The sequence below is a fragment of the Amia ocellicauda genome, chromosome 20 (assembly GCF_036373705.1).
Source record: "Amia ocellicauda isolate fAmiCal2 chromosome 20, fAmiCal2.hap1, whole genome shotgun sequence".
Classification (NCBI taxonomy): domain Eukaryota; kingdom Metazoa; phylum Chordata; class Actinopteri; order Amiiformes; family Amiidae; genus Amia; species Amia ocellicauda.
The window spans coordinates 11,295,632-11,321,666 of record NC_089869.1 but is presented as its reverse complement, the minus strand read 5'-3'; the positions used below and the strand labels follow the sequence as shown (position 1 = coordinate 11,321,666).

The 26,035-nt window shown below is 44.7% G+C and overlaps 1 protein-coding gene across 3 annotated transcripts; it reads right to left on the bottom strand.

Moving 5' to 3' along the window:
• Positions 1–1,411: 1,411 nt before the first annotated feature.
• Positions 1,412–23,735, bottom strand: sec24c (SEC24 homolog C, COPII coat complex component). Of its 3 annotated transcripts, XM_066693806.1 has the most exons (25): positions 23,513–23,735; positions 22,060–22,247; positions 21,714–21,800; positions 21,196–21,316; positions 20,805–20,974; positions 20,112–20,723; positions 18,199–18,335; positions 16,703–16,771; positions 13,959–14,070; positions 13,702–13,829; positions 11,330–11,468; positions 11,115–11,230; positions 10,525–10,649; positions 10,048–10,239; positions 9,818–9,911; positions 9,522–9,638; positions 9,238–9,408; positions 8,807–8,903; positions 8,464–8,609; positions 8,068–8,206; positions 7,327–7,445; positions 6,828–7,007; positions 6,521–6,712; positions 6,132–6,221; positions 1,412–5,731 (listed from the first exon to the last, which is right to left on the bottom strand). In XM_066693806.1, exons 2-25 carry the CDS (start codon positions 22,232–22,234, stop codon positions 5,591–5,593), a joined length of 3,669 nt encoding a protein of 1,222 aa, XP_066549903.1. In that variant the 5' UTR covers positions 22,235–22,247; positions 23,513–23,735; the 3' UTR covers positions 1,412–5,590. The 3 variants fall into 3 exon arrangements, with proteins under 3 accessions (XP_066549903.1, XP_066549901.1, XP_066549902.1); XM_066693804.1 differs by lacking the exon at positions 16,703–16,771 and having other exon boundaries at positions 23,513–23,703; XM_066693805.1 differs by lacking the exon at positions 21,714–21,800 and having other exon boundaries at positions 23,513–23,703.
• Positions 23,736–26,035: the final 2,300 nt, after the last annotated feature.

Below are 26,035 nucleotides of genomic sequence, written 5' to 3'. Positions count from 1 at the left end.
AACCAAGGCTTCATTTTGAACCATTCGTTGAAGAAACACTTAAACTCCACTCTCCGATATTGTAAAAGTGCCATCACCATGTCAACAATACTATTATTGATTAAATGTTAAAATTCTCGCCCCAATACTCAGCTTAAATCACTAAAATTGCCAATTTTAAGCCCAAAAACAAAGCTATAGAATGATAGGACAGAAGTGGGAGAGAAATAAGTCAGAGCAAAAACAGAAGGGCAATTAATGAAGAGATAAGAGGGAGACAGAATGAGGAGAGAATGAGGGGGGGAGAAAAAACAGCAGGGAAAAACAGCTGGAGAGATAATTATAGGGGGAAACAGACAGGTAGGGTGAGGGGGAGGGGGGGAAAGAGAGAGAGAGAGAGAGAGAGAGGAGAAAACACCTTCACAATCCTTACTGAACTGACTTTGTCGACATCTGTTGGCCACGTCCGGTATCGCCGAATGAAGAGCACTGCAGTAAGACGGGAGCGATTTACATTCCAACACCATCACAGAGACGACCTCTGACCCTTCGATTAGAACAATGTTATTCCACAATTCAATGGGTTGACATCATTAAACTATACTTGTTTATCTGGGATATGTTTTGTTTGATTGATCCGAGTTAATCCCATCAACCCCAAGGCCGAATTAATGCTAGTGATCGGGAAGAACAGGCTTTGAAATGCACGGGTTATAGGATGCACTTGATGGGAAAAGGCAAAAGGTGCAGTCCATAGAATTGTAAAAACCAGCAAACACACATCTATACTAATGTGTGTATACATACAAATCAAAGCCACTGCAAGTCTTTTTATACATTTCTGATCTGCTTTAGATCCCCCATGTAGCTTCACAATCAAAGTTTATAAATATTTGGGAGGAGGGTTGCCAGCGAATTTGTTCATATACTCTCTGTGTTTTGTAGTTGTTTTTATGTTGAGCCACAGCACAGCTTGAAAGCAGAAGCTTCAAAAGCGACGCTGCTCCGAGTCTCGCAGTAAGATCAGTCTGTAGTGCACAGAGATCACAAGGAACCCTCACAAACAAAACTGCATCTTGGGAATATAATTAAGTCCTGTCATTTCCAATAGCCTGCAACATCACACATGGTGGGGGCTGTTTAAACAGCGGGCCGCTGCGAGTGCACTGTCAACACTACTGCAGAACCCAGATGAATCGAGCATCTTCCACACGCGGTACACACTCTGATTTACCCGCAGTCTCCGCCACAGAACTGGGAAGGAAAAAAAAAAAAAAAACAGTAACCTGTATTGTTACATATATGCAACAGGATAGGGGGTTAGATATAAAATCATGCTTGCCCTGAGGATAAAATACATTGTTAGTTTAAATAGATCTCCAAACTGAGGTTACTGAATGACAAATACATCCCCAATCAGACCACGAACAGATTGAGGATTAACAATTGGATTGTTTTATTTTGCATATTAAAAAGTTACACAACCAAGAAAAAAAGAAAAGAAAGAATAAATAAATCAAAACAGAGGAAAAGGCTTGTAAAATTCATCACACTTTCTTTTCAACTCTCATTTAAAATAGAAGCGCAGTTAAGACCAGACCGACAAGTAGTAATCAGTGATGAAGAGGGAGCATGTTTTAATATTGGTCTCCTTCTCATGAAGAATGGGAAGGTTAGATAACACACACAATCTACAGAGATACACACACAGTGTTGGGTAGTTATACACATGTAACAGGTTATAGATGAGTTTTCACTCAGTAGGGGTAGCGATTCTTTAAACATGCCTCTAATGAAACCTGGATTACATCTCTGGTAACAAGAGTGAGTTGGTTACATTTATGCAACTAAATGTTTGTGACGTGGCTAAAAATTTTTTTTATGCAAAGCAGTTATTTTAATTGAGTCATTCTGCTTATTTTCTTATTTTCATTACTGCCTTACCCTTAGTTACAGTGGGACAAAACTCAGAACCTGCCTTGATTGCCTGGAGAATTAACTAGCAGGTATGAGCATGTGGTTAAAAATAAATCTTAACGGTGTTGGGTGGCAATTTTCCAAACCGCAGGGGATTCGACGCCAAAATGGACTTCCTCAGCACTGTGTGTATATACAACGTGTATAGATGTCAGCAAGTTATTCCAACCGCAGACACGTGGTAATTGGGAGTTTCACACCTGTAGATGGTGTCGGGCGAAGGGGCAGCAGGACAGGTGAAAGCAAGAGACAAAAAATATATGTTCTCACTGACAAATCAAGGACGTGAGACAGCAAGACATCCCTTCGAACCCAAGGTTAATGAAGTTCGGTTGCGAACCTCCACAGCAAAACATGAAGCAGAGACAGGCAGCCACAGCCAACACATGGCGGGGGGGGGGGGGGGGCTTGGTAGGGAGAGGCATCTTCGACAGAGCTTAAAGGACCAATGCTGCCAGAAAAAATTAGGTTGAAGTGAAGTTGTGTAAGGGTGGAAGGGGCCAGAAACAAGTATGTGTTGAAGGACAAGTCTCCTATTGACTTCAGCCTTGTATGTTGGAGTGATCTTGAACATACAAGACTGGGATTGGCTTTCTACTGCATTCTCAACTACACAGGCACAGCCCAGTGTAGAAGTGGAAAGTGGGATTAAGAAGCTTTAAACTGGTTTGTCAATGCCAGTGGCTCCTATAGTCATTCCTTGTCTTATTATACAGAAGGCGTTCAAAAGGCAGGCTGTATTTCTTGCTCCCAATAAAGCCAGCTCTTTTGCACACGCCTTTCACTATTTACACATGCAGTGTATACACGGCGCCCTTTACACTTACACAGCACTTACACGCTATCAAACATTCAGGGATACAGTGGCCTTTCTAAACACTTGACTCGTTAACACAGCGTCCTTTAAATGTACTTGGCACTTGTGTGCGAGAACTCGAACATCTACTTAATGCCGAAGACATCTGTAACACATCTACAGTTTGGGGAGTCATCCAGAATTCACCTCTGGGCTGCTTTCACTACGATTTAGGCTGAACTAAGAGAATTTGAAAAGGGGACACCAGGGAGAGAATAATAATAAAATAAAAGCATTAAGGAAACAAGACAAATGTCTATTTGGATTAATGGCAAAGATGTACATGCTTGAAAGTCTAGATTAGGTTTAGGGCAAGATGTGAACCTTTGAGCCCAGTTATATAACACTAAACATCTATAACATGAAACCAGATCTGAGGTACTTGAGATGAATGTGGGAAAATTATGCGTTTCTCAGGCCTAAAAGAATTGGACTCGACGGCAAGATGACTAATGTGTAGACAGTTAGATCATAACGTTCAAAGAGTTTTACACTGAGGGACATGCCAATGCGAGATCGTTTCGGCAGTGTAGTCTCAGGTCTGAGTGTTTTTAAGACGGATGATATATGCCTCGCAACACAAAACAATTTGCATATCTTTGTTCAATATGTAAACCAGAAGAAAACAAATGAATGCACGTCTAGATAAGAATTGAGTGTTTAAAGGACTTGTGAAACACTGCTTTATTATTTTATTTTTAACATCAGTTTAAGGACTAAAAGTAAGCATTTCTTCACCATGATGCTCCGATTCAAACTAAACACTGTAGAGGAAGTGTACATAAAAAAAAAAAAGGCAAATTTTCCATAAAATGTAGGTATTTGGGTTTATTCAATTAAAATGGCTTTCCCCTTCGTCGTCGGATAAATGCCAAAGCTGACTTCACTGTACACGGAGATGCCCCGAAAAGCCCCTATGGTGTGTGGTAAATATTACCCACAAAGCCACATTTAATTTTTCTCCTATCCAAAACCACACAATCTACTGCGGTCCATGCAAAAGCAGGTGGGGGTTGGTTTCATTTCAAAGAGAACCGTTACTCAAAAAGTATATTCCAGGTGGAGAAAAGGGCAAAAAGAGCTGGAAATACTGTCAGCACTTGAAGACCCCTGGCTGGAAGTTGATAAAACCATATTGTGGTGAAATACAGTACTTATTTCCTCACTTGTCTCCTTGGCTGTGTTGCTATAGACAATGAAACCTCTGCACCAAAACGCACAAAGGTAGGGGGTCATAGGGTCAGGCCTCCAAACCATTTCTATTCCCTAACCCAGTTATATATACTTATCATATATTGAATTATATATTAATTTATTCTAGGGGAACCTTCTCTATACCCCCAAGGAAACCTTTACACGGTATATACACACACAGGGAGAAACACAATTATTCAATCATTCATATTCATTTACAGGACAAAACACAAGGTGTCGAGGTGCACTGTACAGTCAATGAGACACGGAGGAATTAGTTGCAAAGCACAGAGCCAGTGTGGCCATCCTGCAGAGACAAAAAACCATCACGTACACTTCTCAAGAAGGGCTGTTTTTATTATTATTATTACTCTTCTTATTAATATTATTACTTTTCATTATTAGTGAAGCCAAAAACAGTGCAGTCAACCCATGCCATAACAATGCTGATAAACAAGTGAGCTTCCTTCAGTTCAGTAAGAAGGCCTGGGCATAGTCTTTACACAAAACAAACACGAGCCGAGGCTTGCTGTCGAACTGACTGGAACAAGACAGACGAGCACAGAACCCGGAGACTCAACTAGCCCATCTCAATCAATGCAGGAATCTGATGCAAACATTCCCTTAATCGATCGGAGGAATCAATTTTCTCGTTAAGGGGGTGGTTGTACCAGTGAACCCGCAACTGAGAGGTCTAGACGTCGTCTGAACTCGAACCCCAGACCAGCACTGGAAATTCAAGTGGGCCCTGATTGAACCAGGAAGCTTAGCCTGCCCTGGCGACAAAACATGATTTGACAATCCATTCAAAGTCCTTTTTTGATCACCCCATGGCTTTCCTGGGTTAAAAAAAAAAAATGAAGAAAAAAAGGACATACAGCTGGTGAGATTAAAACATCCTGCAGTTTCCATTCACCGGCTCCCCAATGAAGCCCTCTGCCAAAATATTTAAAAGAAACTGAAATAAAAACACACAACGGTTAAGACGGAAAGGGAAGCAAACGACATGATGGGGAGTGAAAGGCCGTCGCAAGACAGAGCTAGAGCAGAATAGAAAAATAAATCTCTGGATGAAAAAACAGAATTCGACTTCTGCCGTGGTTGTGTGTTTTCATTTTCCTCCTCGGTCTGATCTGCGTCTCAATTCTTCTAGCATCAACTTGTCTCTTAGAAAATCTACCTTTTCAATTGCTAAACCAGTGTTTCCCACCCCAAAAAACAAAAAACAAAAAAAGGAGAAATCATTCAGTGCTAGTGTTTCCAAACCGAACACTCGATACAATCCGCAGGAAGTCCCGTCAAGTCCCGATCTCGCACGTCTATCCCAGACATTAGAATGGTTGGATTACTGAACAAACTGAAGCCTGGCCCTCCCCCAACACAGCGGAGAGCCGTGGTGCCACTCTTCTGCCCTCAGAGATTGGTTTGCTTTTCCCGTTTCTGAAAGGAGGTTATATATGCGGAGGGGAGAGGGAGGGAAAGGGTAGAACATTTCAGCTGGAGAGGTCAGTTTCTTTTGATTATTTTCATCAATTAAAAGAAGAGGAGAGTCCGTGATTGGTCGGAGGAGGCCGGGCTCCTCCTCTAGCTCAGCAGCTGGCGAATCTCCTTGTGCATGTGACACAGGAAGTCCACATAGGAAGCCCCGCCACTGTTACTCTTGTCCTCCACCAGGAAGTGCTTGAAAATCAGCTCCAGCTTGTCTTCCTGTTTCACCACCACAAACTGCAGAGGGGCAAATGAGGAATGGGGTGAGGGTGTGGTTAGTGTCACTGCCTCACACCTGCACTATAAGCACAGCTCCACACACACACGCTGGTTCATAGGGCCTCCCTTTCATTTGGTTTATTCGTACAACTGAATCCAAGAGCGGCTCCCTGCTGCTGACTCGCATGCTTGTGTCTGCACTGATCTACCACTGTTTTCACTTTCCTCTTTAGGTCCTGTGGTGCAGACTGAAAGTCAATGTGTACATTACAAAACAATGTATTCTGTATTACTAGATTACACTAGAAGTAGTAAAACTTCACTAGAATAGAAGAAAGGAAATAACAAATCTAACATTATAGAACATTTCATTTGAATGTGAAGGGGTGTCTGTCAGCTCGTAGGGACGGCTGCTCACCTTCATGTATCGAGACCTCTGTGCTCTGAAGGAGTCGATCACGGCTCGCAGCTTCCTGGAGTAAGGGTTGTCCAATACTGGCAGGGTTATCTGCAGAAAGAACAGACACGCATGGTTTGCTTTCTGGCTGTATATTAAAAAAAATACAACTGACTGGATGTTGTTAATAAAATGAAGGAGTGAAGTGTTTTGTTTAAGCTACTTAAAATATTTATTAATGCATGCTTTGCAGATCTAAAGGGCATTGGCATTTAATTTCACCCACAAGACAGTCCGACAACAAAGCACTTATGAAAGGTCTTATAAATCAGAGACTCCTATTATTTTAATGTTGTGTTGAGGATCACAAAAAACAAGCCTTAAAACCCAGCCGTGCAGCGCAGACTTACCATGCTGGGGTCGATCTGTCCGAAGGCCGGGACGCCGAAGATGTTCTGCAGGATCTCCTGCTGCACGTTGGCCCCCACCCACAGGAAGAGGTTCAGGCCGTTCTCCAGCAGGTACACCCCTCCCTTGGACAGCCGCTCCTCAGAGTCGCGCACCGCCACAGGCAGGGCGTCGCTCTCCACGTCCAGCTTTTGCTGCCGAGACAGAAAATTGTGATTGGTACACCGGACGACATTCCGTGGGATAACACCGTGGTCTGTGGGATAACACCCTGCCACCCCCCCGCCCGCCAACACCTAAGCAACTCACCAGTGGCAGCAGCTGAGGGTAGAAGAACACGTGGCTCTCCGTCACATCCATGGAGGTGACAAGCTGGCGAACGTAGGCCCGGTCGTCGAGGGAGATGTCTGCCCCCGGCTGCAGGACGTCGCTCTTCAGCACGCAGTTCAGGTAGACCGGCAGCAGCTTCATGCACTCGGGAAGGATGAGCTGAGGGGCACAGCAGGCACAGTTAGCAATTGCCGTCCCCCCAGAGAAGCCCCACACAATGGTCTGTCCAACCCAGACTCGGGAAGGCAGAGGTTAGGGAAATAAAGCTCCCTACACATCACTGGATTATCGGGGATTACATGAGATTTCTGCCAATAATGTGAAAATTAGATAACAAATATAAATAGAATTCTGTATGGCATTATTTATTCTAGTGTAACAGATCACTGAATTTACCCACAAAGGCTGGGATGTTATTGGTTAATTACTCTCCAATACAGAAGGCCAGCACTGCCATGTCTAACGGGCGGTACTGTACCTGTCCAGCGGACGAGGGGCTGGCACAGTTCTTGCGATAGCAGGCCAGGATCTGGGCACACTGATTGATGAGGCTGTCCCTCACGTTCTTTGTGGGGTTGCTGAGCACACTGCGGAACGCTGCACGAGTTTAAGAAACCGATTAGCATATCTTCAATTGTCAAAGACACACACACAAAAAACATCTCATCTGATACAATGACAACAGAGGCAATTTGAAATGGGTTTTGTTTTTTCAGTTATTCATATTCATATGAGGCACTCTTGTAAGCAAATAAAGTCTATGCAGAATTAATGAAGGAACCACTGAGAGAATTAATTACACGCTGGTATTACAAGGATGCTATTAAATAATGAAGCTGATAAAGAGAATGAACCAGTCCCACGAGGTCAACATGTGGGGAAGGAACTATTTTTTGGAAAGCCCTGCTACCTCCTCTTTAGGCTGTGGTAATTAAGAAGTGAAATTGGACATGCTTGCTTATTCCCACAATGCACTTGTCCGATTTAGCAGGGGGACTGAATCACAGCAGGGCCGTCTCGGGCTATAGGAGTTCAGTAGGGGGAACCTTTTTTTTTTTTTTTTTTTTACAGACACATAGGGAAGCCGTTGTGTGACAGAAATAGACGACACACAGCTAGAACTATAACAGAGTTAACCTACAATAAAGTTCGCAGGCAAAGGATTCATTGGGGGACAAACTGAAATGCAAACCCCGGAAGAGGACGATTTCATGCTTACCAGACTTGGCGAAGAAGTTGATGAGGGTATCCGTCTCACAGTTGCGGTACAGGTCGGCGAGCTGGGTGCAGCAGTTGACGGCCAGGTTATGAACCCTCAGCCGCCTGTGGCCTGTGCAGCTGGTGTAGAGCACAGCACACTGCAAAACACAGGGCACAGCTTATACACTGCACCCCCACCCACCTCGAACAGGCATTGATTTTTGCTAAGTGTTTCAAAAAGAAGCTTGCCTTAAAAGTTAACATTTGTATTGGTTCCCCCCCCATATTCCTGAATGGTTTTCACATTGCAAACTAAGAGTAAATAAAGGCCTGAAAGGATGCCTCTGTCAACTGAGCGGTTCAACTGAGGTCAGCTAGTCCACCCCCACCGGTACTCCAGCACAGTTGCCCGCACCTGCATTAGCGCCCCCGTCTCCTCGCTCAGCTTGTCGTCGTGTCTGAACTCCACAGTGACAGTCTTCTCGCAGTCCAGGCCGGCCAGCTCCACGTCAGTGGTGTTGCTCATGTAGAAAGCCCCAAAGAAGTCTGTGGCACGAATCCCTGCGATACAAAGCTCTCCATTAGCCGGGTGGAAGTAATAAGCAAGTGTCCTGTAGCATCTATTAGTGTCGCACCCCGTGCACTGAAGACTAAAGGAATTAAGAACGCCTACATTGTTCCAAGTTCCGTATTTAAAGGCACAGTTCAATAGCGGCCTGTGCTGTTGAAGGAACGTGCCCGCCCTGCCGATGACTCACCGGTGCTCGTCCGGACCCTCATGACCGCGTCGAACCCGATGTGTTTCTGGACGTCTCTGCGGAGGTCGTTGAGGAATCGCTCCCCGTCTGAGGGCACCTAGACGGCAGCCGTGATGCAGAGGAGAAGCGGTCAGGGGCGGGAGATCAACTTGCGTATGCGTGTGTGGAGAACACGCTTAACGCATCATTGGTCACACGGACGTTGCTCCAGGGAACTCATCGCGATACAACCAAGGATGAATGTGGAAAACTCAGTGAAACTATTGGACTGCTCTGGTTATATAGATTTATATATTTCTGAAACAAATCCATAATTGTCCAGAAATGCACAATAACCAAAGAAAACAGCTCCCAAACCATAAGTCAACTGCAAATCTCCCCTTAATTACAGCCCTAGACCTTTTACAAATAATGCAGAAGGTTTTGTCTACCTGGAAGTAGGTGTACTTGTAAATGGAGCCGCCCGTCTGCAGAGGCACCACCCCCAGCGTAGCCACATCCACATACTGGTTAGGGAAGAGGAACAGGTCCACACAGCAACCCTGCGCCACACACTCCTTCGCCAGGCTACCATAGAAACTGGTCTGGGGCTGGAACAGGGTCTGGAAAAACAATTACCGTCTTAATAGAGAGCCACTCTGACGCTCATTGTGTACTCTCCGATTGACAGGAAAACGGCACAAGGACTATAAAGAGGCTCAACCCCCAACTATACCTTCTCCTTGTCTGTGCCGACCAGCTTCTTGTCTTCCCTGTTCTTTAGTTTCCCAGGTGCCTCTGCAATCGGGAGTGATGAATTGAAAATGAAGAGCTTCCCCGCGCAGTCTGCGGCCTTCAAACACAACCACAGAAACACGAGTCAGGAGTTAATAGGCTTTGGTGCGGGTAAACGTACAAAAAAAAAAAAAAAAAAGAGAAAACGGTTACTGTGGGACTTGTGTTAAATGTGGTTTAATCTCCTGCTACCGAGGGTTGTTCATTACACAGAGAAGAGCAGGACAGCAACTCTACCTTCAGAGCGTCTAAACCCGCCTGGATCACCGGCGCAAAAACAGTCTCCGTCTCCCTGGTGTCGGCAAACATGTCGGGTATCTGGTCCAGCAAACTGCAACATGAAACGCAGCAGCTCAGACACAAGTGCATCACCCTCAGGTCAGCCCGGACCTCTGCAAAGTCTCAGTCAACTATATCATACAACAGGCAGCGAGAATGAAATGAAGCAGAGGGGCCCGTGGTCTCACCTGTTGATTACTGCCCTGGACTCGCTGACATTGACCAGGAAGCCGTCCAGCAGGGGAACGAACATGTCCGCCACGTCAGAGACCACCATCATCTGGGGCTGCGCCAGTGAGCTCTTCACATTGTAGAAGTGGAGCACCTTGTTGTAGGTGACGAAGCCGACTCGGATGCACGAGTCCTGTTCGGGTTCCTCCCTGGGCACACAAACACAAGCCAGCCAGTCATTCAACCAGTCACGGATAACAGCAGTCATTGAATCGCACAACGAGAGGAAATGGAGCTTGTTAACAACTCGGCTATAAGAGGGATAGATGACTAAACCTATTCAGTGAATGCAATTTAATTAGGTTTGAGCGAGTGGCCCATTCGTTCGAGGAGCTCTCCTCCACACTCCAGATGATATTGCATATAAATTCAAATGCTTCCCATCAATTGTTCATAAGCAGCCACTTCAGTTCGTTAGTTGCCGCTATAGGTACCTGGGCAGGTAGTCAAGCAGGGTCTTCAGTTCTTCACAGATGAGCCTGACCAAGCCACTCTTGACAGCATTGTAGGACACGTCAATCAGGAAGATGAACGACGGGGGCTGTGGGATCTTGTTGTTCTGGGAAACAAGTTGGAATATGTGCATATTCACACAGCAAAACCCAGCCTGCACTTGCCTGTGACTGCTGACATTAGAGGTTACAAAACCTGGAGCTCCACACACCCCTTTCCCATCTGTTAGTCCCTTCCCTGCTGTTGTGCGTTTCACTGCACACTGAGGTTTCATAGCTCAAAACAGCCAATTCACCTGCACACTTCCAAGGTCCTGATTTGCTGCATCTGTGTTAGTTGATAATCTTTTTAATGGTTTCCCAAACCCACCCTGTACATAACTATTTTACAATTTATTTGAATTATGTCTGATTTTCATACAGAACTTTTTTAATGGTTTGATCTCAGAGAAGACCCATTTAAAAAGGAATATGTCTGCATTTCCAAGTATCTACACTGAAGAGATTGGTGTTCTTTAGCATTTCAGTTTATCTGATCATGTTGACAGTAAGCCCGTGAAGGCAGTGCTTACCTTACAGTAGTCTACAGTGGCTTTGAACTCGTACGAGCCCATGGAGAGCTCTGGCCTATCGTAGCAATCCACTCGCTTGCCAGTATGGTCCAGGTGCTGGAAGTATTGCGGAGGCACTGGGAGAGAGGAGGGGGACGGACAGACAGTATGTTACACACCAAGGTGGTACAATGCCTCCCTTCCACGTCCATCAGCACAGTGTGGCGCCAACTCACCCTCGGTCACACAGCTGCAGAAGCTGCACTGGAAACGGCGTCCCCCCTCGATGAACTGCATGTAGGGACACATGTAGGCTTTACACCGGTTACAACGGATCGGGCCGCCCTCCCCATGGTCTATAACGCACGGGGGCATCTGGAAACAATGGGGATCACAATCAGTATTTTATACACACCAACTCGCATCCCTTTATATCTAATTAATGTGTCCTAATAATGAGTACCATTTGAATGCAGGGTCTGCAATGTGAGGCAGGAGGAGCCCTCACTTGCAGATGGGTTGGGGACCAGATTTGCATGAACACAATAGGTTTAGCTCTTGTATACAGGTTTGCCAATTGAGCCTGCAGACACACGGGAATCGGGTGTAACTCCCGTTTGATTTCTTGCATAAATAACAAGACCGCTGAAACAAAAGATATGCAATCTCCTGCTATGACAGGAATGTGAATGGTCAACCAAGCCAGGATGTTTGCAAGCTCTTTCGGTCTCCCCTCACACCAATATCAGATGACTGGTGGTGATAGATTAGACACTCCCAGGTCCCACCAAGTACACTGTGCGCTTCCTAATCAATACAGCCACCACAACTACATGTATATATTTGTCTCTATTTCTGCATTTTCATTTATATTTGCTTTATCGCTGCATGAGTGAGCGGTGACTCTTCCCTTGCATGCACAATAAAATAGCTGAGAATCAATCTCTGTGGACAAGAGAATAAATCCACTACAGGATGAGATTAACACACAGATAGTTGCAACAGACTGTAATAATCCAACACATCTTGCAATTAAATTCTCCAGCACATTGATATTTTTATTACATATTGTGTGAGTCTTAAGAAGTGTTTACATTCTCAATCCCTTCACCTGTTAAATGTTATGCACTCTAACATCTGTTGGTACTAAATGAGGGCAGAGCTATAATTCATTAATATATATAATATATATATATTAAGTAAGATATTACATGTAAAGTTTCAAAAGCAAACAATAATAAGAGTCAGCATCCAATACAAATCAGCTCAGAGGGACAAATCCCACACTCACAAAATGTGGTCAATGTTCCTTCGCCTGACAAATCGATCATATCAGTAGATTAGCTAGAAATTGTCAGTCTGTAACAATTAGTGCAATTCCTCCTCTATTTCGGAAAGGAGGGTAGTTCAAAAAGCAGCCTCTAGGGGATGCTATTGGTAAGCATTTAGAAAAGTGGTTGCCCTGCCAAGCCAGATCCCTTTCCATAGTAGATGTATTCAAACAGCTGCAGTGAACAGAGATAAAAAAGCTACCATCATTAAAAACACAACCTTGGCAGAAAGAACATTGCTCTGGGGTGGGGGGAGATCAGAGAGAAGAAAGAGGGGATCGATGAATCAGAGAGGTTCTACATTGGTTCTCACTTTAAACTCTTCATGCACACGGTGACAGCTCATTAACGATGCCCAGGGGAGATTTAATACACGCAAACGTGCTGTGACATACCACTGACAATGTGGGGGTTTAAGACCGTACAACACCGGAAATAAAAACTGCAAAAAGAGCCACGGTGACAACTTAAGGGCGGATGTGACGGTAGGGATTGTAGACAAAGGACAGAGCAGGGAGCTGTGAGCGCGGCGGAGGGGGGGAGGGGGGGGGCTGCCATGAAGGACGTGGCACCTCCACAGCACCATCGAGTCGGGAAAGTGGTTTCTAAAATTAGCCGGCAGGTCCAGCTGAAATGTGTGTTCCAACAGCTGATGTCCTGATTTTTCCCATCAACAAACTGACCGGCGCTGCCATGTTTTGGCTGCTGTCACGGAGAAGGCAGAAAAATGCGTCTCAGCGCCAGACTGAAGACACTGTAGATCAATTCAGCTGGGTTGGGTTTTTGTTTTGTTTTCTTTAGTCTGAGAGGTTGTGTGTAACAGAGGATGAAAGCAGAGATTGTAAACATGTTTTGTTCAACCTTGTCAGACGATGTAAGGTGAAAGATGCATAAGGGAAAACTGCCATCTCTAACAGAACCAAACAAATATCCAAAGGCCTAAATTACATCAAAACGCTGATTTTATACCCAATCACAGCTGGTTTTATTGTAACAAGCTACCTACTAATAACGAAAAACATGACAGGGTATAAACATATGAGTCATGGCCAGGCCACAGTTTTTGATTTTCTGCTGGTTGAGCAGCTCCAAATACAGAAAATCTTGCATTCAATGAGCGATCAAAAGACAGCCTTCCCCCACATTTTAGAGAAACAGGAACATGGTAAAGTAAAAGAAAGGAAAAGAAAAAGGAAGCAGCAAAAACAAATTGTGGCCCAAAATCTTGGGTTAAGTCATAGACAAAGAAAGTAATAGCTGGGTTTTAAAGCACTCACCTCATCTCGGGGTAAGACAGCCAGGGGTTTGATGACAGCAGCTAAGGGCACCTGTGACTGTTTAGCCATGTCTGAGGTACAGGGCATATTGTAGGCTGTGCATCGTATAAACCTGGGACTGGCATTCCCTAAATTAAGGAGAAGACAGCGGTTAAATACAGGTTACTACATCACCTATTATAATGCACAAAGCAGGGCTGGAAAAACAACATTCGACAGCAGAACAGGAGTGCCACCGAGTTAAAGAGAACCCATACCTTGATCTTTGACATGGAAGTCTGTTGTGACAAGGGGCGGAGCCTGACCTCTCACCCCCGTAGTGAAAGGCTCATTGCTCCTGTTAGCCTTGTCATCCTCAATAACCTGGATCTGAAACAGCAAGAGGCCGGCAGTGAGGAGAGAGACTCTCAAACATCACTATTTCCAACATTCACAACACATATACATACAACCAGGGCTATTCGAAGAAGTGGTTAGAAAAGGTAATGTCTAAAAACTGAAACAGAGCCGGAAATGTAAACTGCTGCTCTCGGGCCGAAAATGTGAAATCAGCTTAAGGCAATGTATTGAGCCAGTTAAGCCATTGCAGACATTTCGTCTGATCAAATGTATACTTTTGATTTCAGAATGGATATTCTCTCTCTCTCTCTCTCACACACACACGCACACACGGTCAAGATCATGGGGTCACCTGGAAATCTGCTGAAATTGTATTTAGAAAGACTGCTATACAAAAAACCCTGGCTTGTGAAAATAGCCCTAGAACGCTGCATTGTTCACTTTAGCCATCTGCACACTTTATATGAAACAATGCCAACTTATTTGCCAAACTGCCATTAGAACAGATGCCAAAACAGAACATGCACTGGACTCCTTCACGGTTATGACAGTGTGCTCTGTTCTACACATTTTGTCGAGTGTAAATGCAAGTCTTATAGCTACTACTGTCAGAAAGTCTACAGCAATAATTCCATAAATCCTCCAAATCCGAGTCCATTCCCACACTCCCCCAAGGGTGCTGACTCTCTCATTCATTTCAAAAGGAAATGGGAGAATGCGCAAACTTAAGGATAACCCAATGCCTTTCTTGATGGGAATTCAGCTGGATTTCCAAGTCAACTTATGACTCTGACCGATAGCGTCGGTGTGTAGATATTCATATGCATGTAGCACATCCTTAAATGACTTCATAAACCAATTCGTCAGTCTCTGCCCACTGCTCAAACCCAGGTTTAATCATCAGGTAAGCTGTGAAACACGTAACTGCATCAGGGTATGACTTACACAGAAGAGACAGCCAAAATAAAATGAAAGGAAAGAAGCCACTGGAGAAACTACTGTGAGTTGTAATTTTGTTTTGATCAGGACCTTAAAGGCTAGTCAAAATATGAGGTTCTGCTCACAGAAATATCTACAGTGCCTTCAAATTACATGACATCAACAGCATATAGAAAATGAGGAAAATTACAATATTAAGAGAGACGAAAAGGTGAATTACACAGCAATGTCATGCCCATCCCACCACGGCGAATGGTCTATGTGAAGTTAAGCATATGCTGCTGGAATGGCGGGAGGTGATGGGTGGGGAACAGTGGCAGGGTGGGTTTTACAGTGGGAAAGGTGGAATTTAATTTTACAGTGGGTAAACCCAAGTCTGCATGACCACATCCTTGACCTCTGCCCTATGCAATTCAAAAGTAAGGCTGTGTGACCAATTAGATTTGGAACATGCTTTCCCCACAGACCAATCATGCCGAACTGTACACCTTTTAACGCTAGGTATCATGACAATTTCCTCAAGTGGGATGCAACTGTGACAGTTCATGCAGAGCACTTTTCCTTACATGCATTTGAAAATAGAAGGTCAGGATCACATTTTGAAGGGGAATGAGTAAAGAGTGAGTAGATTGCTTTGCATAAATTGTTGAGCTCCCACCTAACAAGAACAGTCTCTTCAGCTGTAACGGTCAAGCCTCTGCCCCCAAGTGTGGAGAGACCAATAAACAGAGGGAGAGCTGAGAGACTGACAGTGATTGGAGGAGACACTGGGTTTATTGGAGTTTTGTTCCTGGCCAATGTGCTGCTGGTTTTGTTTGGTGGTCATTTAAATAAAAGCCCACAATGAAACATGACACTGCATAACCCTACAGAGAAACAAAGCGTGTCCCAAAAGGGGCCCTAGAATATAATGAGCAATGAGAATCACAAGACTTATTGGTGTACAATCGCTTTACAGCAACAATTTTCTGAAGTGAAATGTTACAAAAACCCTAAAAAATAAATGTGGAAATGGCAAAACATTTAATTGTAAAGGTATTTGATACAATAAGTTCAGCTCTATAGCTCACCTAATTTCCAAGCACATCAAAGATCTCATTCCTTGAGATTAATGTGCAGGGGGAAAAAAGCAAGTTTGCCAACCCCTCTTTTGAGATGAGTGCCTCACTGAACAGCAGCTGTTGAGGGCTCAGCTATGTCAAGGCATGTGACAGTCTCCTAAAGAGCTAAGGTTTCACATCACAAGCTCCTTTGTTGATTATTTTTGTGTCATAAATGCTCTCTAGTGAAGCATACTATACTCCACCCCTATATTGCACTATATAATTCATTGACATTTCTTTTCCTTAGACCACTATGAAATGTAACTTGAGAATTCTCTCTGTTTGATTGGGAGCTGCCTAAGCCAATGTTAGACAACATTAAATAATAATACTAACACGAATTGGAAACGTCTCAGGACGACAAGGCGGAAAGCCAGAACTTCCCCTTTCAGGAGGCGAAGGTGTGGTTATTCTCAGTGCCCATTACAGCTACCAGTTTTCCTATTTTTTTGCTGGAGCAGAATACAAATCTGGGATATTTAGCCAAATTGCTCAGTCCAATGAAAGGGGAAGGAAAGGCGGGTAAGCATGCATACAGCCAAGCGCAGCGGGTTCAGGGATCACACTCAGATTGGGTTAGAAGGAGGACAGACAAGAGCAGACAGACACACTGCACTTACTGGGCTGGGAATTGCATCTGGGTCTATTCTATGTCTCATTTTCTGCACAGGAGGCAGTTCAGTGGCTTGCTTTAATTTGTTTTGGTAAGCGTCCCGCAAATTAAAAAAAAAACAGTACGGGAGAGAGAAAGAGAGAGATAGAGAGAGACAGACATAAACAGAATAGTAACAAATGTTACTTCTGTTTGCTCAGTTCATTATAATTAGTCACATATTCAGATGCCAGAGAATGCACATTGCACATGCAAAATTCAAGCAAAAGCACAGCATTACATTATAAAATACTGCATATTAATAATTAGAACAACACAGGATGGCCTTTCTGTTTTAGCTGTAAAACAGCAGAGCCTTGGCCATTGTCACCTTCAATGACACACAGTACATTACAAAACATCCCAAATAACAAGTACACAAATGCTGATTTAATTCGATTCAAAGCAGTTTTTCTGTTCTTTCCGTGGTTTACTTAAAACCTCTGATTTTCCTCATTTACAGATGATACACGTCTAACAGAACCTTAACCAATTCCCTTTAAACAGGTTTGAGTATCTTAGATTACAGTTTCTCCCAAGAGTGGTATAGTTACTATATGTGCCATTATAACACTTGTCACAATAGGGACTCCTAAAGCTCAACACAAGCCCTGTGAGTACTTACTACTCTGAGCAGATGGAGCCTTCAAAAAATGTAATTCCCCCATACTGACATTTAGCAGGCCAATTTGGTGTTCTTTTGGGATTCACACATCTCCTAGTGTTATCCTCAACGCAGAATATTTCTCATGATGCGTCTGGGGCAACGGACATACAGAAACAGCTAATCCTGTCCTAGAACTTTTGAAGAGTTCAGTAAAGAGCTTATTGCATAAGAAAGCTGAGCAGTGCAGTACGAACAACCAACTGATTTAAATATAAAAGATACCTTTGAAAAATATAAACTGAAGGAGGACAAAAAAAAAAAAAACTAATCATTTCGGGTCAAACAAAAATCAGATTAGCAAGGATTTTATTTTTTAATATTAATACAATTAAGCAACTCCCTCAGCAATTTCTTTCAATGACACCTCTGAACAAAAACATATCCTTATTCATTATATAAGAAACCTAGGGGGGACTATTAATGCTTCACAAAAACATAGATCTGGCATGACTGCAGCACACGAGTCTGAGGATACGCATTTATCAACCCGATTTCCATCATGGGCGTGAGTGCAGCCCAGGGTTTCTGTTTTGCCCTCATCACTTATCACATCTCCACGCTGTCAGATCAGAGAGCGAGCTCAGTAAGGGGGACAGGTTTTGAATGCCATCAACATATAGCTACAGTGTGTGAATTCTGTTTTCCAGGAATCCCAAGGTGGACAAAAAGACATGTGCATTAATGATATAATTACAATAATTTATTAGTATCGCCCGAGAAGCTGACACTCTACTCAGGAGACAGTTGTGTGGGGGGGGGGGGGGAGGAGAGGGAGCGAGAGCGCAGTGCTGACTTACCGGACTGGGGATGGAGTCGGGATCGAGACGTTTCTGAGGCTGTCCAGCAGGGGGAGCGGGTTGAGCTCCGAAATTCTGCTGCGCTGGATAGGAGCCTGCATAGCCAGGCTGGGGTCCCCGCATCTGCCCAAAGGCACCTTTAAAATAAGGGTTGATATTCAGAGCTATGACCTGACGCAACCAATCAGAATAGGGGTGCATTTTTATGACCACAACACAACAAGGTTAAGCCACCTTTGACCAAGAACTTGTGACCGTAACGAAACACGGACCAGGTCATTAGAAATGCCAGAGGTTGAAAATAATGTAGTCGCAGCAAATTCTGAGTGTTATTGGTCCTGGATGTTGGACCTCACTTACTGTACTTGTGTAATTTGTAAATTGGAATTTGTAAAATGTATTATTTTTAATTGCTATGTTTTAGTTAAATTGAATTTGTATTGACTGATACCTTGTACTTAACTGTATTTTTGCACTTTGTTTGCACTTATGTTGTAAGTCGCCCCGGATAAGGGCGTCTGCCATGAAATAAAAAATAATTGGTGAACTGACAGGTTGGTGATGTATATAATGCTAACTACTGTCACACGTCAGAAGTTATATAGCAATAAATCATGCAAAATATAATCTCTACACAGGCTAATGTGGTATTAGACTGCATTACAGTGACACTAGTTTGTTTCAAGTTCTTTAATTAGATTTTAAGGCAGTAAGTCAAACTTAAAAAAATGAAAAATAAAATAAGTTGTTTTGAACAATCAATCAATCACAGATCTGCACCACCAGACTTTTGGTAGATATAGATATACACACAATGTAATTTCATAGTTTTTTTCTCATTTATTTTAGTTGATTTAACTTTGCTGCAGTGTGTCGAGACCCCACACAATGTCTCTAGTCACGCGACCATGAACCGAGAGCCGAGTCTCATACTGGGTTCACTGGTTCAAATCATCTGTGACTGCTGGGTCCAGTGATCACACCACAAATACACACAACCATACAAGCCGATGAACTGGTCATAGTGTGAAAAAACACCTAGATTGACGTATTGTTTGTTTGTTTGTCTTGACTATTTGTTCTGGGTTGTGAGACCGATCCGAACTGGCACCCGGCTTAGAACCAATAACCCAGTAACACAATGGAAGTAAACTGGCAAAAAGGGGAAATGATTGAACTTTCATCAGTCCGTGTCTCCTCTCCCGATTTCAAAGGCTTCTAAAGCATCTAGTTCCCAAAGCTACAGCGCTCTTGCTGGCAGTCTCTTTCGGATCATTTGGGTACATCCTTCAATTTGTCGGCATTCAAAGCCAGTGTGAATGGCGGTGCTACAGGAAAAAAGCAGCAAATGTTGCCTCCATTTTGCTGGCATTTCAGTGTGAATCGGGCTCTACTGATGCCGAGATTCACATTACAGGGTTCAAATCCAAAGAAACAAGGCAGCCACATCCTGACTTCATCTGCAGCCGTGTAATGCAAGCCTGCATGGTGTCTGTTGCAGGAAACCCAAGACAGCAAAGCAGCACATCCTGTAGGGACTGGTGAGCAGACACTGACGCACCGCAACACACCGGCCTGGGTGCCCATTCCCCCCCGAAACCCATCCCAGTTAGATTGGGTTACAGCCTGCATGCCTGCACTCCTCCATGTGGCCTAACTGCACATGCCACAATTACAATACAATCCTTAATTAATGAGGGGGATCTCCATTTTTAGCAAATGGATTACCTGTGGTTGCATCTTCAACCAGATGTTCAGAACATTGTAAATATTAGAAATCTGTAAGTATGTGTAAGAAGACACCATTTCTAAGTAAACACATTGGTTAATGTTACATCACTTGCCTGGTGAATAAACAAACCTCTGGACATGGACACAGTAAGACAGTGCTACCAATGTGGCAGGGGACTCACCATTCTGCTGTGGCTGGTATCCCTGGAGGCCCGGCTGCATAGGGGGCCCTTGCATTCCAGCGGTCGGCGGTCCAAGGGGCATCCCTGGCATGGGGGGCTGCCCAGGGCCGGTGGCAATGTGGTTGGCCTGGGTCATGGGGGGCCCCGAGAGCGGCTGGCGTGGGTGCATGGGTCCCTGAATGCCTGGAGGCCGGGGGGCTCCTACTTGGGGAGGGAAGCTGCCGGAGGGAGGGGGCGCCGAATGGAAGGGGGAAGGCTGGGACACGGCAGGCTGGTGAGGTAGAGAGCCCGGGAACTGAGACTGGGAGGAGGTTGGGGGGGGGGCGGCAAAGGGAGGCTGGGAGACGGGCTGGCCTGAGCTGAAGGGGTTAGGAGGATGTGGCGACCCAAACGACTGTGAGGGAGGAGCGGACCCCGAGTACAGGGGCTGGGAGGGAGGGGGGGCTCCTGGGAAAGACTGCTGCGAGTGTGGGGGGGCTCCGTGGTAGGACTGCTGGGACAGGGGCGGGGCTGCAGAGAAAGGGGGCTGAAGAGGAGCGTTCCCTGGCTGGGAGGAGGGGGCGGTGTGGGGAGGGAAAGCGGTGGAGGTCTGCGGCTGAGAGGATGGCGGTGCTGAAACAGAAGAGGAACTCATTAGGTAACAAACTCTCTCTAGGATGCTCGTGTCTACAGAGGGGACCTAAATCAACTCACCATAACCAGGGCCAGCAGGGAGAGGAGCTGGAGATCCGATCTGCATGCCTGCCATCTGATTGGTCATCTGCTGTGTGTTTGTAGGCGTAGGCCCATACTGCTGGTGGTACACAGGCTGGGTCCCAGCAGGGGGCATCGCACCTGGGACATAGGGCTGGGAGACCGGCGGCCTTTCCCAAGACAAGAACAGAAGATAACTTCTTATTCATGCAGGAATTTGTTCACAAGAGGTTACAAATCAAGTAAAAGGAGTTCTTGTTTTATCTCACACCTACTACTTCAGCTGTAGTATTTCAGTGCTCTTGTGTTGGCACAATGCGGTGCACTGGGGTAATAACAAAGGAAAAGTGTGGATCTATTAAGGGAGACTCTTTAATTCAGAGTGCCTCACCTGTTCGGCTGGCTGGTCATGGTGGGGGGCCCGTTCTTCATATCTCCCTGGCCATACTGGTTGTAGGCCTGCGGGGCTGAGACTGAAGGAGCCCCAGACGTAGGGGGCTGTCTCACTGGACCTAAGCAGATTAGGGGGAGGGCTGGTCATTTAAAATCAAATAAACAATCGTTTTACATGACAATGAGGTTGAGGTGTGGGTTAATTAAATCACCACAGTATGCAAGCATTACATTGTCCCTAAATAATGTGGAACTCAAATACTTAAACAGTATAAAAAGCTGATGACTGTGTTAGGTAAACAAAGTTTAAGTCAAGTATAATTTGTTCTGCATTACACTAACCCCAAAGTATTAGTGAATGGTGCTGTAATAGCTGTAAGTATTCCTCCATATTTAGACAGTAGCAAGCATCCACTACTCCATTTAAAGCATTCACACCTGTGCTACAAAGCAACGTCTCTACAGAATGAAAAATAGGGATGCACTGAGAATGGCTGAGCCCTGTCAAACCATTACCTAAGTCAAGAGGAGAGGAAGAAGACAGGTCAGAAGCTAGAGCTGCAGGAAGAGCCTTAGAAGGAAAGCTTGCGTAAGGAGAATACCCTGCAATACAAGAACAAAAGCAGTGAAGAATAACAGCAAAAACATAAAGGTCTAAAAGCAAGAAGGGCAAGTGGGAGATTTGTAACCTTCACAAACACAGCACTCTCACTTCTATCACTGTGTAAGACTGTGGGAATAAAAATAAGATAACTGCGGTTTATGTATCAGATTCCATTGGGGGCTCACAATGCATAGCCTGGGGTCAATGAAAACAATGAAAGTGAAAACTAAATCGAAAACATTAGTGTTGCCTTATTACCTTGGGGAGGTGGTCCTTGCTGGTATCCAGGATTGGGACCATTGTAGGGCCCGTACTGGGAGGGGGGGCCTCCAGCCACGTTTTGCCCGCCATAGCCGGGCTGGGGATACCCCTGATAGCCAGGCTGTGCCGGTGCATACGGAGAGGTCATGGGCGCTTGCTGGTTTACATTCATTCTCAGTTCATCCCTGAATGAGACACACATCACCACACCGATTAGGACAGAGCACACAAAATCACTGCTGATAATCAGTGCCAGATTCACGACACTCAGACCTTAAATAAAAAGTTGCTTCGCCTCCTTCATCCCGGAGACGGACTCAGGGATATCTCCTGTCCCTGCATACTGCTGTCTGTCTCCTTGTCAGCAGGTGCCACAAGAGCTCTGTGGTATCCATCATCAGAAAAGGCTATTTGCTGCTAATGCCTTAAACAGTAGTGGCAATGGCCCAGTGTGCATCGGCTTAGGAGGAATTTAATGTCAAGCAAATGGCTCGGAAGCTACTTTCTTTCTCACTTCACTTTTTCATTCTCACCTCCCCCTCCAATGGCGATTGCATTGATGCAATATTGAACACATGTAGCTGGCCAAGTAACCCCTACAAGGATCAACACCCACAAGAAGTAAAATAATGTTGAGCAGGTTCCAGTGCGTTACTGTACCCTAGGACTATTTCCAAATATGATGCAGGTTATGGGGACTGAAACGGACCTTCCCCAACTGTGCCTAGGTGTTTTTCAAAGAAATCATCACAGCAACACAACTGGCATAATGCATCTCACAGTTGCAACGTCTCATACAATTTAACAGCATTCCCATTTAAAGGGCTACCTCTATGTAGAAAAGTAGAGCCGCTCCCTTGTATTTATACCGGCCTGGTGCTCTTGACCCCACACGTGTGAGAATGAACAAGTGGTCGGCTACACAAACAGGTGTTACATTATTCATGTATACATCGTTTTAAGGACAGTAAAATGCCGTGCTACACAGGCCTGTTGAATGACCCATATCCAGCTACTACTTTCTCAAACTGATCAATTGCTTTCATTAACCAACAGCTCCCAATCACGAACATTACTCCTTATTATGCCTTATTATTAAAAACTAAAAATCTACAAAAATAAATACTGGTTAAAAATACAACCGCTATAGTCAAAGTGTAAAAGCCACCTAATCATGACGTACGACAGGACAAACTAGATCCTCCCCAAACAGCACATAAACACCACAACCTGATACAAACATCTGGCAACGCGGAGGGGACGCACCAACAGCTGGATTTCACGCTGTTTCACTCCGATTGGGGGGTTTGTGGGGTTAATACGTATCACAGGTATGATCCTCCTGCTCCCAGTGCTCAGTCGGGCCTACACGCCGGGATACACTGGAGCTGCTTGTCGGCTATTCCCTTCCTTTTCTGCGGCTTCGATATAGAGACTGTTCCGCACCCACCTCCAGAGGGGGTCCAAAGGGTGGCGAGCGGACGGCTGTCCCCCGTCGTGACTCGGTCTCGGTGGCCCGGGGGCTGTTTGTCTTGCTTGCTGAGCCGGGTTTTGGGTTCCCTCGTCCCGGATTGAGATCGCCGCTAATCCCTTCCTCGGTCTCTCCTCCGCGGACACACACAGACCGGAAGCACCGCCGCAGTTTGCCACGTCGGCACCCGGATGCTGCGCCTGCGCACTCTCATTCGCTCACTCGCCAGGACGAAGGTGGGCCGAGGCGCAGGGTTGTTCGGGGTGCATTTTCGCACTGTGGCCAGGTCGTTGGGTCGTGTGGTTGTGTGTTTGTGCGGTGTGGCTACTGGATCCAGCGGTCACAGATCATTTGAACCATTCAACTCAGTAGGAAACTAGGTTATCAATTCATGGTCGGGACTTGGCATATGCTGCAGCAAAGTTAAAACAACTACAATAAAATGTTAAAGGAACACGATACATACATTGTGTATCAATAACAATATCTACATCTGCAATTGATTGAATGTTGAGTATACATCGTAATGCAGTCTGTGTGTCTCTGTATAGATATTTTGCATGATTTATTGGTATACAATCACCTAAAGGATTATTAGGAACACCTGTTCAATTTCTCATTAATGCAATTATCTAACCAACCAATCACATGGCAGTTGCTTCAATGCATTTAGGGGTGTGGTCCTGGTCAAGACAATCTCCTGAACTCCAAACTGAATGTCTGAATGGGAAAGAAAGGTGATTTAAGCCATTTTGAGCGTGGCATGGTTGTTGGTGCCAGACGGGCCGGTCTGAGTATTTCACAATCTGCTCAGTTACTGGGATTTTCACGCACAACCATTTCTAGGGTTTACAAAGAATGGTGTGAAAAGGGAAAAACATCCAGTATGCGGCAGTCCTGTGGGCGAAAATGCCTTGTTGATGCTAGAGGTCAGAGGAGAATGGGCCGACTGATTCAAGCTGATAGAAGAGCAACTTTGACTGAAATAACCACTCGTTACAACCGAGGTATGCAGCAAAGCATTTGTGAAGCCACAACACGTACAACCTTGAGGCGGATGGGCTACAACAGCAGAAGAGCCCACCGGGTACCACTCATCTCCACTACAAATAGGAAAAAGAGGCTACAATTTGCACAAGCTCACCAAAATTGGACAGTTGAAGACTGGAAAAATGTTGCCTGGTCTGATGAGTCTCGATTTCTGTTGAGACATTCAGATGGTAGAGTCAGAATTTGGCGTAAACAGAATGAGAACATGGATCCATCATGCCTTGTTACCACTGTGCAGGCTGGTGGTGGTGGTGTAATGGTGTGGGGGATGTTTTCTTGGCACACTTTAGGCCCCTTAGTGCCAATTGGGCATCGTTTAAATGCCACGGCCTACCTGAGCATTGTTTCTGACCATGTCCATCCCTTTATGACCACCATGTACCCATCCTCTGATGGCTACTTCCAGCAGGATAATGCACCATGTCACAAAGGTTGAATCATTTCAAATTGGTTTCTTGAACATGACAATGAGTTCACTGTACTAAACTGGCCCCCACAGTCACCAGATCTCAACCCAATAGAGCATCTTTGGGATGTGGTGGAACGGGAGCTTCGTGCCCTGGATGTGCATCCCACAAATCTCCATCAACTGCAAGATACTATCGTATCAATATGGGCCAACATTTCTAAAGAATGCTTTCAGCACCTTGTTGAATCAATGCCACGTAGAATTAAGGCAGTTCTGAAGGCGAAAGGGGGTCAAACACAGTATTAGTATGGTGTTCCTAATAATCCTTTAGGTGAGTGTATAACGTCTGACCTATGTGTGACAATTTCTAGAAAGCATGTGTGCCCAGACTACCCAAGCAGTAACAGCACATTTAAAGAATAGTGAAACTGCACATTTTCTAACGTCATAAATGCAGAATGGTTTGTAGTTTTGGTACTGTTAGGATGTCCACCCCACCTTTGACAAAACACACGTGTGGAACAGGAATCTCTGAAGGACGCAGTGGATAGGAACAATGTTTAATGTTGAATCCCAGAAGTCTGATTTCCAGATGTGTGATTAACATCAGAAACGATAACCATCTTAGCTCTATTGTCCCCTGCTGTGTGCTGTCAGAAGTGCATAGTTGAGTGCTAAGTTTTTAGGCTATGCATCATGTATGAACTTTTGATTTGCTAATTTAACCAAAAGTTAATTAATCCTTTTTACTTTTCACAGTTAAAAAGCAGGTAATTATTAAATGTGATATTACACAGCTGTCATATTGGCTTCATTAGTCAAGCTTAACATAATATTTAACTCTGGTTTGAAGAGAGCTGGGAACCACTGTAATGTTTGCTGAGGTTACAGTGGTTGTTTGAAGTCCAGTAGTGGTATGATGGATATATTTGAATATCTAGATCCGATCTTTAGATGTCCAAACACGTTCAGACACAAGAATGAGAGGGGAGAAGGGGTACTTTAATTAAATACATATGCAAACACACATTCAGATAGAGTTT

Excerpts from the sequence above, each read along its gene's own strand:
- sec24c (XM_066693806.1), bottom strand. The coding sequence starts at position 22,234 with ATGAATGTAAACCAGCAAGCGCCCATGACCTCTCCGTATGCACCGGCA. Across the intron at positions 10,240-10,524 it reads CTGCTTGACTACCTGCCCAG|GGAGGAACCCGAACAGGACT; the intron begins GTACCTATAGCG and ends TTGTGTGCCCAG. Across the intron at positions 9,912-10,047 it reads TCCAGGGCAGTAATCAACAG|TTTGCTGGACCAGATACCCG; the intron begins GTGAGACCACGG and ends TTCATGTTGCAG.